This window comes from Gymnoscopelus microlampas, assembly GCF_963454915.1.
Source record: "Gymnoscopelus microlampas genome assembly, chromosome: 14".
NCBI classification, from domain to species: Eukaryota; Metazoa; Chordata; class Actinopteri; order Myctophiformes; family Myctophidae; genus Gymnoscopelus; species Gymnoscopelus microlampas.
The window spans coordinates 28,186,325-28,207,068 of record NC_139951.1 but is presented as its reverse complement, the minus strand read 5'-3'; the positions used below and the strand labels follow the sequence as shown (position 1 = coordinate 28,207,068).

The following is a 20,744-nucleotide window of genomic DNA, read 5'->3' as shown; positions in this document are numbered from 1 at the left end:
AATGAAAACACTTAATGAGAAAGTGGTGTTAAAACGTACAAGAACACCCAAGGATACTTGATTAAAAGAGGTGAATTTTCTTTTTTTAAATAGTCTTTAGTTTATTTTGCATAATGTCCATCCAATTTGGTATTCCAGAACAAAATTCATTTTCTGGGTGTCCTTAGCATAAAACAATTGGAGGAATCTGGTTGCAGGACATCATTGTAAAACCTTCACAATCACAGCATGAAATATGCATTAGCTTCAATGCCATTGTGCCCAAGCCCACAGCACCCTCATGTGGACAGTTTCATATTCATGCTGAAATACTTTATTCTATATTCTAAATCCATATTATTCCTTTAATTGTATAGCTTGTGTTTTCCTTCCTGCAAATAGTTCTGAACACAGCAGCTTGGCTTTTTAATGTTACTACGCATACAACTTGAAGATTTTAGCAACTTCTTGGTAGTTCTGTATTTTCCAAAGACTAGAATAAATCATTGACAAAATTACTCCTAAAATTCAGAAACACTTCATTTATTGGCGTTATACATTCAAACGAAAATAAAAAATATTCATATATATATTTCATATAGAGCTAATAAGCAAGATACAAGTTTAAAACAAAATACAGAAGTTTTCCGTGTGGCATATATGTACAAGGCGTGATTTGAATACTATACAGTGTGTATCCATAGCTGCACAGGTGTCAATGGATGTGTATTCTTCACTCAGTTGAGGCACAAAGACTACTGTATTTCAAAGACAAAGATTTCAGTGAGAGGTCAGGGATTGGGCCAAGTGCTTCAGGACAGCCATTTACAGTTTAAAAAAACTGAAGAAAAAAAAAGTTTCAGTCTCAACATCTAAACAGTAGGACTTGCAAAGGCAAAGCTTATGTTTTCCACACTAAAGCATAAAGGAGGAAAATGAGGCAAACCATTCCGGGAGTTCAAATTACCATACAGTCATGCAAAGCCCTAAATAGTGTCACTTTTAAGATTAAATCCTTAAACACCGATCCCAGAACTATGAGGAAACAGAAATCTATGATGTAAGTAATAGAGAGAGAAAACATCAGTAGCGAGTTAAGAGTTTGTAGCTTGTTCTACCATATTCAACAGACGCCAAGAAGTCTGTTTGCACTGTAACAAATAGTTGGGTTGAAGTCACCACACCATTGAGACGAAAACAAAATAAAGAAACGGCTTCCTCAAGTAGTCAAGTGATAAGTGCAACACCCCCCCTCCCCATCCCATCTCCACACACAGGCACTCAAAATAATGTTAAAAAACTCTCATACGTCATTAAAACAAGCATCACATTGTTGAATATCAAATCAAAACCAAAGGTATAGTACAGCAGATGCCCCAACAATCAACGGCAAACCATACTCTTCCACATATCCAGTAGTTATGTACAACATAACTGGTGCAACATAAAAATCATTAGATAAAAGAAATTATTGTAACCCAAACAATAAAATACAGCAGATAGTCTATGAATTCCTATTGGGAAATATATATTATTTATACTGTGTATTGCTATCTGTTTTGGCATTTTGAGGGATGGAAAGAATACAATTAAAATGCTGTTGTTTAGCCCTCTCAAAAGGTAACACAGCTGAAGTGTGACAGTTCACCACCGTGGACTGGTTCCACATAAAAGGTTATTATTACTCAAGAAATCTTTTACACAAAATTGATTTAATAATGTAAACACATATGAAGAGACTATTTTAGGACCAAAAACAACAACTACAATCCTCCATAGGAACAGGATTGAAGCCAGTCTATACTTAGATTTAGTATTTATAGACATTGTACATTATCCTTTGTGAGTCTCCTCATTGATCATATTCACACAGCAGGGGTTCCCCGACCCCCGAATATGATGCAAGAGCAAAATCGTGTGTGTAAATATGGTCAACGATGATGGCATGACCTTAACCATTTTGACCAAAAAGCAAGGCTAGCAAAGAACAGAGTGTGAAGAAAAACTTCAGATTCCCCAAAATTAAATCTTCCTGGAATCTTTTGCCTCAAAGAGCTTCATGCGTTCCTGCACAGTTAGTCCCTCTTTTAGGCTCTACGGGAGGAAGGAAAGAAAATATGTCGTTTATATTTGACTGATAAGGACTGACTGACAGCCAGAGAAGAGCTTTCAAAAACCAGACGAGTGACTTCAGTAATCTATTTTAGGCAAATGTACTGTATTCTCACTGGAACAAAGCACATGTTTACCTTAACCCATTAAGGCCTGAGGTTCCAATTCTACAAATTCTAAATCCGTTTTTTGAAAAAACGCATGTTACTACTGTATGTCAGTGATTCTCAAACGTTTTCATGTCAAGGACCCCAAAATGAATATGTATCTCAAAACATTTTGTTCCAGGGACCCCCTGAAGCAAAGATTTGAGTTACAATGTTCGCTTTAAAAATATATATATTTTAAAAGATTTGCACACATTTTCACGATTTAAAAAAAATAGCAGATCTACAAGCTCGTAGCGCGGCACAGAAGCTAAAGTGTAAAATAATGTGTTTTTAGCTCAAATCTAAAAATGACACAGATGCGTTCCCGGTCCTAATGGGTTAATAATTGAATGAACCCATCCTATACCCATCATTAAGGAAACAACAATCTTAGAACAAATGGTGCATCAATCAACATTACACACACATTTGAGTAACAAGGAGTACATTCACTACGTTGTGCTGAGAGAAATGTTAATGACAACTAGATTAAACTCCACTCAAGAGGTACAGGAAAACATAGTGATGTTATAGTCGTGCAAGTTAGAAACACAGACCAAATGACAACGAACAATCACAAGACTAAATGACAAACAAACCAAAGACGGCAGCTCACAGATAAAGTTAATTCACACATACAGGGCACCAAGCCATAACAGCTGAACTACTACTGTATATGGTGTCTGTGAGCCCAGGATCTAGTTATATCCACGGACAAAACGCTGGGGGCATGCGCCTGAATGTTTCTATAACTACAGAAAAGGTGGCTATAAGTAGGAACACATTGCCTCTGAACATACTGTACAGTGCATACTGTTCTGTACAGAAATTCATGTGAACAATCTTTCTGGAGTCAAAACTAAGTAACTAACCAGCTGGGTTTTCATCATAGGGCAGTGTAGTTTTCAGGCTACACTCACCCAGCATCTCTGCTATGACCTTCCAATAAATGTGAGACTGCGATGTTTTGCCTGACATGGAAACTACTAATAACCTCTTGAAGGTAATGCAAAAGAAGTTGGGGAAAAGAAAGGAGGGTTGTGGTGGAAAGGAACTCATGCAATGTGGGGTAGGGCACGCTCGCCCTAGGTCATGCTACAGTATACCTACAGCATATCTTGGGACAGGGAAGGGAGGGGGAGTCACCCCACAATGGGAGTCAGCTATCCAATGAAACTTGTTCAGTGACAGACTGCCGGACAAAAAAAACACAGGTGACAATCTTACAATGCATGAAAATCACATTGACTTACAGTACTGTACTTGCCAACACTGAATACATATATATATATACGTACATGTACTATGAAATTGACTTTCACAAAAACACAGACAAATTCAAGTTACACTCAGCATTGTGCAAATGTCATTGCCGTCAAGTAGGGCTGCAAGAAACGGATTAACCAATTAATCTTTTACATTAATAACACAATAATTCTATTTGATAACCAGCCTAACCTAGTTAGTGAAATTCTGCTCGGTTACGTAATGTTACTCACCATGCTTCAGTAAGGATGCTTTCTTTTCAGGTGCTCAAGCATGCACATTGTACAGTACTGCCATGACACGGCAAACTGCTCTTGCATATTTTGCTCATTTGACCATTTGGAATGCACCAAAATGAAAATTCTTGCCCGAACATCAAAATAGCGATTGTGATTTTTCATTATTCCATTTCTCTTTTTTTTTACCATTTCTGTCATGGCTGTGACTCTGTTGTATGTTTACTCTGTTGTATGTTTACCATCAAATGGTCACTCTGTTGTCCACCCATCAATGTCACTTAAACTTTGGAATAGTATAGTAGTTCCAACTCTCAAAACTCAGTTAAACTCTGCAATAGTTCGGCTCGGACGGCTGGCGTAGTGGTCCGGGCACCTAAGCTTCAATGTAGCCTGACAGCGCATCGCGGGTTCGAGTCCCGTTCCCGACGATCTTTGCTGCATGTCTCTCCCATCTCTCTCTCCCTGTTTCCTGTCTGTCTCTACTGGAAAACTATTCACCTGTTTCCTAGGCTGTGTGTGCATCACTTCCTGTCGATTTGATCCAATGAAATCGAATGAAACTGGTCAGATGACCAATGATATCCAATGAAATCGACAGGAAGTGATGCCGACACAGCCTAGGAAACAGGTGAATAAATAAAGTCCAAAAAGCCCCCCCCCAAAAAACAAACAAAAAAACTCTGCAATAGTTTTTGTTGTCCACCTGTCCAGATCCATCATGCTTTGTTGTCGTTTGTGGTTGTTTGCTGGTGTTGAATCTTGCATTCACACTTGACCGATACAAATAATCAGATCATTTGAATCGTGGGAGACACGCTGTTGTTTACAGTCTACAGCAATACCACTATTATTTGTTCACTAATGTTTCTTTGTCCTTGTTTAGTGTCTACTCTGCCTTGCTGGCTCTGCTGCCCTGGTCTATGGCTAGACACTCACCTGTCATTCACCTGAGATTGCTCTGGCTGCGCTAAAAAGAGGAGCTGTTGCCAGCTCTCAATATCCCCCCAGAACCCCAGCAGAGAACACCAGTTATGTGATTCCTTAGTTCTTGTCTTTCTCTATTACAGTTATGATGGGCTTGGTAGTAAGTATTGTTTGGCCTTTTATTTATTTCCTGGTTTAGTTTTTTCTGTTGTTCTGGTAGTTTATGGGAGTTTGGTGAGACGACGGCACATAGTGCTTGGCTCACCAGACTCCCCACTTTTGCTTTTGGCCAGCCCATCCTTTTTCTTTTGTTTGGTTAAGATTTCAGTTAAGTATCTGTTTTGGCTTATTTCTACTCCAACTCTCCTGGTATGTTTATTACTCTTGTTGTGTGCAAGAATAAAAAACATTTAACATGTTTATCTGAATTTAAAATAAAATTAATTGCAATTGAGACCTGATTTTGTTAATGGTAGTGGTAATACCAGCGCTCCCCAAAACAACAGGTTTGGGGATCTGTTGGGAATTGATGAAACAGGCACTTGTGTGTCCAGTCTAAATAATTGGTCTATTTATGCTTCAAATAAACAGTTGAACCAGTCTCTTACCTTTGATCTTTCACCTCGTGTCTGCCTGGAGATCAGTGACCGTTTTTTCAGGAAGTCTGGATTGCTTTTCGATTTCATGATGTCTTAAAAAAAAAGAACACAACCAACTTGATTAATTGGTGAAATGACAGACAGTAAGTAGCTTAATGTACTAGAGAAGAAATGTTCCTATGCCAAGACCCCCAAATGATAACCTTGTTCAACTGACCATATCCAGGAGTGCCAGCTCCATCTACTGTCCTCTCTCCCAGTTCTTCTGTGGCAACGAGGAGTTTTTCCTTCAGTTTGGTGATGTCACAGTCAGCCTTTGCTTTCACGATGCTGAGTTCTGTGTAGATGCCTTTATATCTGTCTGTGGCATATTTCTTATCCTGGAAAAGGGTGACATTAAACACCAGTTGAGTTCCTGCTCTCTTAGTAAGAGAACTTGGACGGATAAAACATGATCCTTTCAGTTAAACAATTGCAATGGATTTCTCATACCCTTAAAGCAGACTGTAGCTCATCTTTCAGTGAGTGGATTTCTTGTTTAAGGTATTGGATCTCTGACTCCTTGATTCGTAGTAACACCTAGTATGAAGGAGATGAAATCAACAGATTAGAGATCACAAAAGAAAACTGGATGTTAATAACAATAATGATGATAATGACTTTATTTGTATATTGTAGCACCTTTGAAGCGAAAAAAGTGTTTTGCAATACAACATAATGATACAATAAATAATAAAAGTGAGTAACATCCAAGGTAAGATAAAATAACATACAGGTTACAACAAGTCATCAATTAAGAAAAAGCTGCACGATAGAAGTGAGTTTTAAGAAGAGATTTAGGCTTCGTCCACACGTACACGGGTATTTTCATAAACGTAGCTTTTTATATGCGTTTTGGGGGGTTCGTCCACACGCAAACGCGTTTTTGCTCCATGTAAACGCATCTTTTGGAAAACTCCTGCCACAGTGTAGATTTTTAAAAACTCCGGCTATGTGTTCCCGTGTGGACACGGTAAACGGAGTTTTACCGTTTAACCTTTAACGTTTAGCCGTTGTCGTGTGGACAGAGAGATTTTTTTAAACAGGGCCGTGTAGACGCGGAGGTTTTCAAAAACGAAAACGAAATATCTGCGTTTATGAAAATACCCGTGTACGTGTGGACGAAGCCTTAAAAGAGGACACTGAGTTTGCCTGCCTGAAATCCCCAGGCAGCGAGCTCTACAGCCGAGGGTCATCCTTAGTGACTAGCAGACATTTTGGAACCATTAGTAGGGCCCTGCTGGAGGATCTCAGGCAGCGGCCAGGCTCATAGGGAGTTAAAAGATCACAAATCAGGAGCCTGACAATTCAGGGCTTTAAAAACAAGCAGTAACATTTTAAAAATCTATTCTAAAACTCACAGGTAACCAGTGAAGGGCAGCAAGGACTGGTGTAATTTGCACACTTCTCTTAGTGTGTGTCAAAAGCTTGGCAGCAGCATTTTGTATCAGTTGCATGTTAGTTTTACAGTATGCAGTATTTGTGTGTGTGTGTGTGTGTGTGTGTGTGTGTGTGTGTGTGTGTGTGTGTGTGTGTGTGTGTGTGTGTGTGTGTGTGTGTGTGTGTGTGTGTGTGTGTGTGTGTGTGTGTGTGTGTTTACCTCCAATTCGTACAGATCCTTGCCCTGGGTGAGTGGTGACAGCGCTGTTTCACCGCTAAAGCAGGAGCGCATACGAGTGATCTCTAGCGTCAGCCTGTTATTCAATTCCTGTAGGCAAGAGAGAAAGATAGTCCACTTTGTGTCTATAGGAGGGAGTGTGAATGTGTGTGTTTGTGGGCATGCGAGGGCATGTGAATTGTCTCTTTGTACTTTTATTCTTGCAGCAAGTAAAAAGGAAGTCCTGCTAAGACAGGCCATTTTGTTAATCGTCAAATTTGAAGAGGATTTTAGGTCCAACATTAACATTAACTTTAATATGAAGGTTAGGTATGCAATAGGTGTGCGGTGAAGGTAGAGGTTGAATTTAGAGGTCAGTAAATGTATGTACTGTACATCACATCATGAATATGTATCAATGCAAGGTCATCACAACCTCCCACCATGTGTGTTTGAGTGGCGAGTGGATGCGTATAAACCTGATTGTGTGCATTAAGCTCCTGGTTCTCTCTCTGACACTGCCTGAGGGCCTGCCTCTCCGCCTCCAGAGCCTGGGCCAGGTGGGCGTTTTCCAAACACTTCTGAGAGTACTGCTCTGACAGAACCTCCAGCTCCCTCTGAATGGACTGCAACTCCTCCCTAAGAGGGTTCCACCGACACATTTGAATTTAACCGCTTGTATGTGGACAATACGTTTCTTTCGAATATGCTCATACTGCCAAATGTGTTATGCTGTACCCTGCCCAGAGAAAACAAAAGCCCTTTGTGTTGCAGTGACCTTTAGGAATGTTAATAATACAGTAGGTACAGTATATGAACTGGTTCGGAATAGCACCACACTCTTGTTAGACAACTTACTCGTATTGTAAGCGAAGCTCATCGATGTCAGAGTTCAGTCCACTTAGCTGGGAGCGATGGGTCTTCTCCAGTTCTTCCTTATGTGCATTCTTCATAGCTTCAATAGCTGAAGCACAGACAGCAATTAGCCACAGTTAAAACTAGGGGTGTGCCGATACACTAATTTCACGATACGATACACCATATTGGGCTCACGATATCGATACAATATATGGCACTTTTTCTTTTTTCAAAAACGCCCAAACTATTATCGTCACGAAAACGTATCGCCATATATCGGCACACCCCTAGAAAAACCATGGTGATAGAACCCCCCAACCACCACCTAATATGAACAAAACATGAAGCTGTTTGATATCCAACATTCACATAACGTAGCTTCTGGTAAGACTAATGGAGAATAACATCTTGAATGAAACATTTTAAAATTACCAGCAATAGTGGCAGCAGTTTCTTCAGCCAAGAGTCGTTCTCGTTCCTCCATGAGCTTACAGACCTCCCTTTGGTGCTGCCTCTGAAGATCCTCTACCACCTTGTGGTGAGTTTCCTCCATTGCCGCAAAGCCTCGTTCACATGTGGCCTAGAGGACGAAGGGTTAACATGATTGCCCAAAATCCTGAATATTCCTTTATCAATCACCTGTGTTGTAATGTGTGACTAATATGAGGTCAGTGCATTTTTTTGTCCAGAGCATTCTAGGCTACACAATGCTGATTAAATTGTACCATTAAATACCACGTTGCAAGCAGCCATGCAAGCCTTTAGTGATTACAAAGCCAAGCTACTGTAGGTTAGCAAAAGAGCGAGTTAAGGCAGTGAAGCAAAATCCCTGAGAATCTGACTTTTGTGATTGAAAGACGGTGGTTCATTCTATTACTGACAAAGTACACTACAGTCTACTGCTGCCTCAGTGAAAAGGGTAGTGTAAATTACAGTGATACATGCAACTGAAAAATACTTTTACTCATTAGGAAGAACTCAATGACATACTGCAGCATGCCATTTTATTTTTCTTCTGATATTTTGTGATATTTAAATGTTGAGAAAAATATTTCTCATTAAATTGCATGGCATTTTTCCCAATTAGATTCAATCCTTGAATATTAGTTAACATTCTAATAAGATTGTTTATTTGAATGACAGCTGCAGATGCTTTTACCTATCTACAACTAACCACAGGAAAATAATTATTTGCTAAAGTAATAAAAAAAAAGAGCAAGAACCTTAAGACTTTCAAAGTCTCTCTGGTATTTTTCTTTCAGGCTCGCCACATCTCCATCCAGGTGCTGTTTCTCTAGCTCATCCCTCATGTTGGTCATCTGGGTCTCCAATTCCTGGATCCTGTCCTTTAGAACTACCATGGGGTCCACATCTGACCTGGTCCACGGCTCCTCCACTTTCTCCTGTTCACCCTCCTCCATTGGCCAAGTCGGTTCTGCAGCCTTTTCAGCCTGGGGGTCTTCAGGTCTGTCCACGGCCTGTTCTCTTTCTTGGATGCAGTGAATGGTGTCTATGTAATGGGTGTGCAATTTCTGAATCTCCTCTTTGTGGAGAAGCTGGAGCTCACAGATCCTTTCCTGGAACTGCTCCTCGAGTCGCCTAACGTGGCAATCGTGACGCTCCTCTGTGGTGTCCATGTCCACCAGTAACAACTCCATCTTTCTTTGGTTGTCAGCGGTCGTCTCCATCAGGGCAAGCACCGTGGAGGCACGGTCCTGCTCTACTTGACTCAGCTCTTCTCTGTGCCTCTTCCTTAGCTCTTCAGTTTCCTTCTGGAAACTTTCCTCCAGGTGGACCAGTTGGTCCTGCTGCTGGGAGAGCTGGACAACACGTTGGCTGATCTCACTCTTCAGGGATTGGTTCTCGTTCTGGAGAGTGGCCACCGTTTGGTCAAAGCTGAGGCGCTCATCCTGCAAAGAGGCTTCATAGTTCTCTCGAATGGCACTGACATTGCGGGCGTGCTCCTGGACAAGAGTGTCCATGTTCTGACCTGCCTGTTGACACCGACTCAAGTCTTGCTCGTGGATGGCTCGTAGCCTACAGGCAACATAAGCCACTTGGGCCTGGATAAGGGCCTCACGCATACAAAGGGAGCTACTTGTGATACTGTGGGTGGGTTGGTGGCCTGCAATAGAACGGATCATGTGGGCCAGTCCAGGTTGGTTACCACCAGACTCTATTTCTTGGGCAAATCTATGGAGAATTGCTGCCTGTCTCTGAAGCTCAGCGGCAAGGTTCTCTTGCCCAGTTTGCAATGACTCAATGGAATCAACACTACAAGATGGCACACCTGCAGCTAAGTGTCTATCTAGGATTTCCTCAACCAGATCTCTGGCTCCTTCCATTTCAATTTGCTCCATATAAGGGGCAAGATCAGGAGGGTTAATATCCATTAAACTCTGCTTTTGGTTATTTCTGACCTCTCTAACTACGTTTTCAAAATCAGGCCGTTGGAAAGCTTCAAAAATGTCTTTCAATGCTAGTTCCCTTTGTTGCAGATTATGATGGGCTTCGGCCAGTTCCCTTTTTAGTGTTCCCAATTTCTCCTCATAGAAGTGTTTCAGGTCTTGAATAGAGTAGGCTAGTTCAGCCTTAACAAAGGTATTAAAGATAACCTTGTCTTCAGCCAAAACTTTGTCATCTCTTTGTTGAGCAGCATTTGAACCTTCTACCTGCAATATTTCACACTGTGTCTCTGCCTGCTCCACTTCCTTCCAGAAAGCGCTCTCTAACATTAACTTCCTGGTCAACACATCAGCGTAAACGATAGCCAAACAATCTCTATCACTTTGCTTGATGATCTCAACTTCTTTACATATCTCACCAAGACCTTGTAGGAGGTCAGACGTTGGATTCTGTATCAACAAAGCCATTTTGTTCAAAACTATTGCCTCAAATGACAATGTTTTGGCAAAGGCGCGAGCTGCTTCTTCATCCAAGACCTTGGTATTGAGAGTGTCTTGGGTTTGGTCTTGAACGTCTACTGGTGAGTGCTGCTCCAAAGTCTTTTCTCCTTGCCTAATGTACAATGTTGCGTTGACCAACTCATTCTCTATTTCTGACAAGGACTGAAGCTGCAAATCAGTGTTCTCATGACCACGGCCACTGAGAATAGCCCTGACTTTCTTGCGACTTGTCTCTACACACACTAGTGCCTTGGCATAATGGTTATTAGCAGTAACAATGTGACATTCGCTGTTACAACTTTGAACCTTCTCTTGCTCAGAGCTATTATCTGATTCCTGATGATCTGGCTTATTCAGGACTTCTGGTTCAACAGCTTTTTGCTCTTCTAGTTTTTGAGTGAGGGTTCTTAACTTTTCCTCAGTGGCCAGCAATTTAGTTTCTAGGGCATTTATAATGGAAACAAACTTCTCTGGGTCACTACTGTACTGGAATATGACATCAGTGGAAGGGGTCCAATCTAATTCCTTAGAGTCTTGGCTAACCCCTTGGGTTGTATCCATAGCAGCACTGTCCATTTGACTGGTGTCCATGTCCTCTAATGTCATATACTTTTGGCACTGAATACTGGAAAACCGTATCCGAGGTCTCTTAGCTAGGTACTCATCTGGGGAAGTCTTGGATGCAGTGTCAAAGGAGACTGTCAGTTCTGTTGGCATAGAGGCTGAGGTCTGAGGACTTCCCATAGGTATGTCCTGAGCATGCGCTTTCTGCTCTCGTCGCTCCATGCGGAGGTCAGCATAGCCAAGCTGCAGGGCATTGAGGTGCTGCTCCAGCTCTGCAATACGATCCTCTGCAACCACAAGCTTGGCTTGCAGATCCTTTTCGGCACTGCAGGGTTCAGCCTGACTCATCTGACAGAGAAGCTCCTCCTTGGCCAGCAGCTTCTGTTCCGTCTCCTCCAGGCTGTTGCCAAGGGCTTCCATCTTAATGAGGACCTCTTTCAAGTCCTGCTCCTTGCGTTCTACCAGCCTCTCATACATGTCTTTAGTCTGGTGGATCTCTTCTTCTTTTTCCCTGAGGAACAGGCTCATCTTCTGGAACTCTTCCGAGGCCCTCTCATAGGAGTTCTCCAGAGTGTTGTAATTGGTCTCTTCCGAATTCAGACGGCCACGTAGCTTGCTGACCTCACGGTCCGCTTCTGCAATCTGGTTGAGAAGCTCCTGACAGCGGCAGGTGAGATGACCTTTCTCTTCCTCCAGCCTGCGAACATTTTCCCTCAGTGTTTCCGCAATACTGCTCTTCTGGGTGAGCTCCTGCTGCAGCCTCAGCACCTCCTCCCTGTCCTCCACTACCGCTGATGCCCGCCTTCCGGCCAACAGAGCTCCTACTTCCTGCTCCGCCTCCAGCAGCTTGTCCTCAGTCTCCGAACGCGTGGCTTCAGCATCGGCCAATCTCCGCATCAGGCTCTGCTTCTCTCTCTCGTGACTCTCCTGCATGCAACGCTGCTCCCCCCTCAGACGCTCTTCCTTCAGTGCATGACCCTCCTCCGTGGCGCTTAGGTGGGCCGTCACCTCCTGCAGCCTCTCCTGGAGCCTCTGCACCTCCCTGAGGTGGTCACGCTGCAAGGCCTGCTGATGCTCCAGGTGCCTGAGGGCCTGGCTCCTTTCCAAGAGAGTCGCCTCGACTTCGCGGAGCCTGTCCTCGCTGTCCTTCAGCTGGGCTCGCAGGGTGGCCTCGCTGCGTCCCCAGTCCTCTTCCTGCTCCCTGGAGCGCTCCTGTTCTAACTTGAGCTCGTTACGCATGCGGGCCACAGCCTGCTCGCTGGCGAGGATCTCAGCCATCGCAGAGGCCAATTTTGCCTGCAGGGCCTGGATATCATCCTCGTGGCGGCTTACGGCATCCTGGGCTTCGGAGTAGGACCTCCTTAGTGTCTGAACCTGCTGATGAGTGAAGTCCTGCTTGCGCTTCTGGGTCTCCAGCTCGCCCTGAAGGTCTTGGTTAAGCTTGTGCAGGCGTTGCCATGGCACTCTGTGTGGCGAGGCGGGGGTTGTGGCACTCTTTAAAAGATTGACAGTTTTTTCGTTAGTGACATCACCTCACATTGTCACGTATGGAGAGCCACATCTCAGGAGCGACCATGGAGAACGTAGGATTTCTCCTGCCTCTCCATGAAAAAATTTACACCATTTGTTAAGATACTGAAAGCATTTGTTTTTCTCCCCAAGCGTTCCACTGTGCTTTTTCAGGGGTTATGTGAAGGTGAAGAGGTTGAATAACAAAACAGGGTGGAACACAGAAAACTCAGAAGTGGGTAGGAGTAATATGGAAAAGTAAACAATGAAGGTGAACAGATGAAGGGTACTCACATCAATACTGTACCATCACTTACTTAAAACATATAAACAGTTCTTGAGTCCCCAAATGAGAACCCCCCCCCCCCCCCAATGGTGAATGTGATGTTACACAACAAAAAATACCGTTCCTGCACTATACAGTGAGATTTCACTTTAGAAAGAAAACATGCGTGATGTAGAGTCATTAGAGAAACCATGCATCACCCACATACAGTACATGCACAAAACAAGCTTAAGAAGGGACAGACAACCATTGGTGACAGGAAAAAGCACAGCGCAAGGCTTCCTGGCCAAGTATCTTACCTTGAGCATACCAATCCAAACCAATTATTCCCCCACGAGATGTGAAACTCCACAAAAAAAAATTAGTGAAAATTCATGCTACAGTAAGAACACCACATTCATGCATTCATCCATTTTAGAGATAAGCCCAACACCTGTTAGTAGAATTTAACCACTTAAGCCCTTTCTTATACGTAATCGTACAATGGTGTCACGTGGTGAAAACAGCTGATCTACAATCTCAAGTGAACTGTAGACCTGCTATTTCCCCCCAAATTAAAATGTTTGAAAATGACATGCCCAAAATAAGGACACCAGGGTTAAAGTGGTTAATATTAACAATAGCCACACACACAAATCTTATTTCACACAAATTTCCTATGCAGTAGGTATACACTGTATTGAACGTATGTAATTATTTACAGTGTAGACAGTATAGGGCAAGTAGTCATGGTTTAAGTTTACTTCACATTCTTTTAACTACATCAGATGTTATATCAAATAAAAAAAACGTTCATTGGTCAAAATACTACATAAATAAGTGAATACAGTATATTTCTCTTTTTTTTCCTTATTGAACAAATCCTCTCCTGCTTGATGAAAGAGGTACCTGTAGAACATAACCCTCTCTGGCACTTCGTTCTCTCCCTCGAGCATCTTGTAGTTGCTCCTGCAGACGGTTGTTCTGTTCCTGCAGTTGATCCAGCTCCTTCTGCTTCTGTCCCAACTGATCAGAACACAGCATGTAAAAAAAAAAAAACACACACACACACACACACACACACACACACACACACACACACACACACACACACACACACACACACACACACACACACACACACACACACACACACACACACACACACACACACACACACACACACACACACACACACACACTTTCAGTTTTGTTGTACAGTACTGGAAAGTGAAGCATGGAAAAGTGAAGCGTGCAGCGTCTATATTCAAACATGAAGTCACACACATACATATGGAGCATGCATGCATACCGGTATACTAAATGACTGAGCCACTACGTAGCCCTGAGAACAAGGACAAGTAGGTGTGCATACATGAGCCACATGGAATTTTGCCTTACTTGAGACAAGCTGTCAAATGCAATCTGTCTCATCCTTCAACAACGGATAGTCAATGGGCTAATCAATACCTTTGACGACGAAATTGCACCATATACGTGAGATATAGAGTTTTAGATCTAATACTGTATATAACGTCTCATGGCGTGTGTTGTGATTTGATGATGACACAGTGTACAACTCTTTTTTTCTGACAGAAAACATACATATTACAAATGTTTTTCAATCGCTTCACAGTTCCGTTTTTGACAAACCACCAAACAAACCTTTCCTGAACCATCTAGGAAACCTACCTCTTTGTCTAGCAGGGCTGCTAGCTCGTGTGCAGGCAGTCTGTCAGAGTTGGGGGTTCCTGGACTTGAGGCGATGGGCACCTGCTTCTCCTCCCTTAGCGGAGTCGTCTCCACCTGATGCCAGCGCTGCTCAATCTCTACGTGGACATCTGAGCTTCTATCAACCCTCTGCCCGGGGCTGTCTCCACTGGGCTCATGGCTTGGGTGGTCCACCTCCATCTTGCCTTGATCTTGGGGCTCAGGGATCCGTGAATGAACCGCGGTGTTTAACACGCTGGTCATTGTGACCGTGACCGTGTTTGGTGTGTGAGCGACGCCGGGCGGGGTGTGCTGAAGGACGCGCTTCCTCTCCTCACGCCAGCGCGTTTGATCCTTTTCTGGCTCCCCTGGAGCTGCGGCGCAAGGCGGTGCGGGAGCCGAGGCAGACGAGGAGGTCTGGGGAGAAGAGGCGTTTGAGACAGGCGAGGAGGCTGGGGAAGAAGTGGAGGACGAGGAGGAAGAAGAGGTGGTTGTTGTGGTGGAGGACGCGGAGCTGAGGTCCACGGTGTCCGCTCTGTCCATCTTGGGCTTCTCCTTCTGCCCCTCTTTGAACTCGGACCAGTCGTAGGTTTTGGAGCGGCCGTCTCGCCTGCGCTCGCGGACCCGACTTTTGCGCGGTTCAGAAGCAGGGACGGAGGCATTGCTCCCGGCTGGCTGTGTGGGGATGTCTACTCTGGGAGATTCGGGACTGGGGCTGGGCTCAGGCGAGGGCTGCAGACATGGCTCCAACACCACCTGACCTTTGGCCTTCTCCTCTGGGAGTGATCTGAAGGCAGCGAGAGTAGGAATTAGTAACGAAAAAATCTGAGTGCATGGAGCGAGGACGGCTTAAATAATTGGCCAATGATAAAACAACATTTCCATGAACTCAAGCCACTCACAATACCTTAGTGGTCAACAGGCATACATCAGCACATCCATTTTTAGCAGTGCGGCATCCCCGAAGTGCATTTTAATGCGCAATTATATGATATTTGCGCATCATATCAAAACATCAAAACCGTCATTAGTTCAGCCAAACCATGGTAATTGCACATCGAGCTCAAAGCAGCTTCTGCCTTCCACTTAAGTCCCGTTATGCTTGGCTGTGTGTCAGTTCCGCTCACCGGAAATGGCCGATCTACAAGCTCACAACGCGTCGCAGTGTGACGCGTTGTGAACTTGTAGATCGGCTATTTCCGGTGCGCGACACCAGCGCGCAACAAAGTATAAATCAAGCCTTAGTGTCCACAGATGTAATGTGAGACTTAAGCGGCCCGTTGGCTCTCCTGCAGTTGCCGGGCTTTGGGTTCCGTGTCCATTCCCGTTTACACAGTAGTCATATGGGGGGGAATGTGTTTGCAGTAATCTGGACACTGCTTGGCACTTTTAGTGTTTTGCGGAGCTAAAAACGAAGCCTGACTGAACAATCTATTTCCATCTTGTTGTGTGGAGGTGGCAGAGTAAAAGGAGGGGCTAAGGAGGAGGGGGCACAACCCCAGAATAAGGACGAGGTATCTGTTGGGGCGTCTGTGAGGAAATGCCAAAAATATCACACATTCCCCCTGGAGGGAGCGGACTCTGGCACGGCAAGGTGTGTGACTCAATGGTTTGTGCAGCGCAAAGCATGTATAGGATACCTTTACTGCCTTACAAAAGACAAAGAGCAGTAATTACCATAGCAGAGTAGTGAAAAGAACAGAACATGACAATGGCCTCTTGCCCTGCTGCATATCCTGTGCCAAGTAGTTGATAGCGTATCATTGTTTTAGTATTGAATGGTCAAATTCTTGCGATACCCTGGTTATGACCTTTGACATTTAAAACACCAGTTACTGCTTTTTGTAGGGCAGGATAGACATAAATATGATGATGAGTCTTGTTTAAGACAAGACTCAACAATGTACCCTACGCACTGGCCTGGTGTTGTCTGGTTATCACAAAAAAAACAAGTGAGGTAAGATATGAATACTTCTGTTGCTGTGGAGCATAGAGCTGTAACAAAATACTTCCCCAGCTGTTACTTGCTACTCCCTTAGTGACAGCTGTGATTGTTCCCAAACCCGACATTTTACAATAACGATCATTATTAAAGGGATAGTTCACCCCCAAAATGATTTTGTTCTATCGATTACTCATCCCATGGAGTCTTGAATTCGTGGAGATTTCGTGTTTTTGTCACATTCTGAAACTAATAATTTGATGAAGAGTCTCCATTGTGTGTCCTACCGGAGACTCCACCGGTCATCAATTCAAGGCTCCATGGGGTGAGTAATCGATAGGGAAAAACTAATTTTAGGGGTGAACTATCCCTTTAAAGACGTTACTGCACATATCCTGCATTCATTTAGTTTGCGCCCTGCAGAAATCATTGCAAACTGTTCTTATTTGCTGTATTTAGAGTTCAGAGATTTGCATTGTTGGAGGTTTGAGTGTTCCATACCATGACAGTCTTCTGGGAGATTCTGTCTATTCTTATTTGTTGAGACTTGTAATTCTTCTGCTAAATCCTCTGCGCTGCCATTGTAATCACTATGTATATATTATAGGCTGTTGTTAACCCATTCAATCCGGGAACACATCTGTGTCACGCGCATCCGTGTCAATTTCTTTGGCCAATCAAAAATAGCAGATTTACAAGCTCATAGCGCAGCCATGCTATGAGCTTGTAGATCTGCATTTTTTTAATAATAATCGTGAAAATGTGTGCAAATCTTGTAATATATATATATTTTTAAAGCGAACATTTGTATCTCAAATCTTTGTTTCATGGGGGTCCCTGGAACAAAACATTTTGAGACTGGGGTCCGTGGCCAAATACATATCCTAACAGTATGTTGCTCCAACTTTTCCTTGTTAAGGTCCACCAGAATTATAAGTATTTGGCCGCGGACCCCCATCTCAAAATATGTTGTTCCAGGGACCCTCCAGAAGAGCACAGATCGGAGTTAAATATGTTCACTTTAAAACATATATTCAAAGATTTGCACAAAGTTTCACGTTTTTTCAAAAATAGCAGATCTACAAGCTCGTAGATGAGCTTTTACCTCTGGTTCTGTGTTGTCACACAGAACCAGAGATAAAGCGATCCGAAGATTTACTGCTCAATTCACTTCCTGGTTAACTTATTATTTAAAAATGCTGTATCTCGGCTCCTGTGTACTTTTGTTTTTTACTATGTATTTTTGGTCGAGACATGCCATTTTCAAAGGCGGACAACAAATGTCAACGAGCTCGCGATGACCTTGTCGCCATTTGTGAAACCACACAGTGAAACCCTCAGTGATTAGCAACCATCAGGGGATCGATCATACTGGAGATAAATATTCTGTGACTACTTGAAAAATTAAGAAAATCTCAAAATCTCTCGCAGTGGGTGAGTTTTTTTATGTATACACTCTGTCGTTAAAGAGTTAATGGATAATGGAGACCCTGTTTACTGTTGTGGATCAATAATATCAATTAGTTTGGTAACAGTTCCTGGCAGCTTGGTGGATGATCCTACAGTTGACGGATAGGGCAGCAGTGTGTGGGGCCGTCAAGTCTCTGCGGCTTGGCGACTGACAGCAAGACATTACTCAACAATCACATGACACGGGCTGGGACGACAAACACGCCAGGGTAGACATTACTGAGCCATTACATCACTGTTTGGGAGGGGGGAGGGTGGGTGTTTATATATTCAACACACAAGCAACTCCAACCTGGGCTTCAGAACGGACAGTTTCAGAGAGATGTTTTTCCTGGAATCGGTGTGGTTATACCGGGTTGAGGCAGGGAAGAGAGAAAAGTGGGAGAGAGAGAGCAGAGAGGAGGGTGAAGAAGAGAGAGATTAATGAGGAAAAAAAAGCAAAAAGAAACAGCTGTCACGTTTTCCAATGGTGAAGTTTCAATCTATAATCCACCCTTGGAGGCAGGGGGGGGGACGCGGGGGGAGCTTACCGGGTGACATCGGGGGCAATGGTGGGCCTCACATTCTTCATGATGGCCTGAATCCAGTTGCGACGGATTCCCGAGGTCATGGCCGACAGCGTCCACGAGCCCTCCTTGCTCTGTAGGCACCACAGGGATGACATGACAGGGTGTCAAAAGCATTTGTCTGTTTTTGTACCTCTACGTTGTTCAGGGGTTTCGTGACTATGTACTCCACAATGTATTACAATTCATGTTAACTGGTACAGTCATAGTGGGTTTATGGGAATTATGGGAATAAATGACTAAATCTTGGATTTGGACTGAGTGTGATTAAAACCAATTATGTATTTCAAGACCTCCGACAGTGACTTCATCAACAGTATTGAACTTCACAGCTTTTCCATGAGCAGTGAAATGAGGTTGTGCTTTCTGATGAATCACCAAGCGTTTATGCAGCTCTTTCTGTTACCCCACGTTTGCCTCCGCTGCCTATACTTGCTTGCAAGATGTCAGAATGTTTAAAATTCATGGCGAGGTTAACTGAGGGCAGCTACAGTATATGGATTTCACGGGCTGAAAGGTGTCTGGAAGCTTCTCCGGAACCAGAGGTGTCTGGAATCGTCTCTGGAACCACATGTACTACTGCTGGCCTACATTCAAATCCTGCAGGGATTTCCCTGTCCTACCCAGTCTGCATCCGTCTTAATAAAAAAAGAAAAACATGAACTGTGTCCCATTTAGTTTATGCAGATGACAATGTGTTTTGGTTCTGTGCTGATCCTAAATCTAACCCCTATCCACTCTGGACGTAACAGGGAATAGTTATAAATACCGGAGTTATTAATTTCACGTCACTAAACCCATGATGATCCCTTCTGCTCCTCTATTTTTGCCATACCCCAGAAACCATCCAGGGAAGCTACTTCAAAATCACTGTAAACAGCATTATGCACGTTAAAAGCAATGGTGACAAAATCATTTACATTCAAACCAATGGAAACAAAATAATCTACATTTAAACCAATGTAAATAAAATAATCATTCAAAAACTACTGCTGCCCATGAGTAAAACATCCATTGATGACACTGATTAGAGATGTAACATTCGCAACGTTCGGCAAGGCAACTCGCTCGCTCGGTGGTGCCTCATGTGGCTCAAGTTTGCTTGAGACGGCGCGCCTCCGTCCCAGTCCAAAACTATTAAAAAAATCACACCCAGTGTGAAGTGGGTGGTGTGTGGTCATCACAACATGACTCACTTTAAAAAAAGGATAAGTGACTTTTTTAAAAGTCCATACTGCTATTCATAGGGCTGCACATGTGTCATGTGTTTCGCTAGCCAATCACAGTCCTGAATTTGCAAAGTCAGCCAATCACATTACAGTTAGTGGTGATGACACTAGCTGTAATGTGATTGGCTGACTTTGCAAAAGTATCGATTTGCATTAACAATGGAAGGGTTAGGGGGTATACAATGCGTTGTAGACTATTGGCCAATCACGGTGCAGGATTGGTCGGTGTCCAAAACTCACTTATAGGGGGCGGCTACACCGCCCCAAAAATCACACCCTGTGTGAAGAGAGTGGTGCCTTTGATGAGCCCCGTATTGACCCCCGTATTGATGTTGTCATCAATGTTTGTTTATTGGACAGACATACATACATACGGACATACGGACAAAGTCAGATATAGGAGTGGTTGCCACCACTCAAAAAAGCCTGCAGTTGTTGTAGGCAGAGGCACTTGCGCGTTGGCCACAGAAGGGGGACGTGGTTATAGCACAAGTTGTATAGGCTTTAGTCTATACTAGGTCCAGAAAGCATCCGTCCGATGCTACTGTACGAGGTGAGCATCCTTACACTGTGAACCCATAAATATTAGGACACCGGAGGAGTGCATAGCTGTCAGTGTGTTAAAGCCTTAAAGCTCATAGATATTTTGTTTTTCCAAAAGAGGGGAGATCTAGCACGTGTGGATATAAGTGCACAGTTTCTTTTTTCAATGCAGAAGGTTAGGTCAACATGTTGCTTATGATGAAGTGGAGTGTAGGTTCAGAGGGATATTCGAGGGTGGCAACTCTTGTGGCAGATTTAGACCCCATGATGTCATTCTC

At 43.5% G+C, this 20,744-nt stretch overlaps 1 protein-coding gene across 5 annotated transcripts in view; it reads right to left on the bottom strand.

Moving 5' to 3' along the window:
* Window positions 1–506: 506 nt before the first annotated feature.
* Window positions 507–20,744, bottom strand: part of LOC311060693 (myosin phosphatase Rho interacting protein) — a 73,920-nt gene continuing 53,682 nt past the window's right edge. For 3 of the 5 annotated variants that reach the window (XM_084078975.1, XM_084078978.1, XM_084078979.1), the window contains 13 exons: window positions 18,659–18,768; window positions 18,421–18,459; window positions 14,699–15,503; window positions 13,916–14,032; window positions 8,986–12,726; window positions 8,195–8,342; window positions 7,763–7,868; window positions 7,384–7,543; window positions 6,908–7,015; window positions 5,761–5,847; window positions 5,486–5,648; window positions 5,278–5,360; window positions 507–2,073 (listed from right to left, as the gene is read on the bottom strand). In XM_084078975.1, coding sequence (XP_083935101.1) covers window positions 2,002–2,073; window positions 5,278–5,360; window positions 5,486–5,648; window positions 5,761–5,847; window positions 6,908–7,015; window positions 7,384–7,543; window positions 7,763–7,868; window positions 8,195–8,342; window positions 8,986–12,726; window positions 13,916–14,032; window positions 14,699–15,503; window positions 18,421–18,459; window positions 18,659–18,768 — 5,739 coding nt within the window. In that variant the 3' untranslated portion in view covers window positions 507–2,001. Of the gene's footprint in view, window positions 2,074–3,350; window positions 3,433–5,277; window positions 5,361–5,485; window positions 5,649–5,760; window positions 5,848–6,907; window positions 7,016–7,383; window positions 7,544–7,762; window positions 7,869–8,194; window positions 8,343–8,985; window positions 12,727–13,915; window positions 14,033–14,698; window positions 15,504–18,420; window positions 18,460–18,658; window positions 18,769–20,744 lie in introns of all 5 variants that reach the window. The other 2 variants (XM_084078976.1, XM_084078977.1) reach the window with 2 other exon arrangements.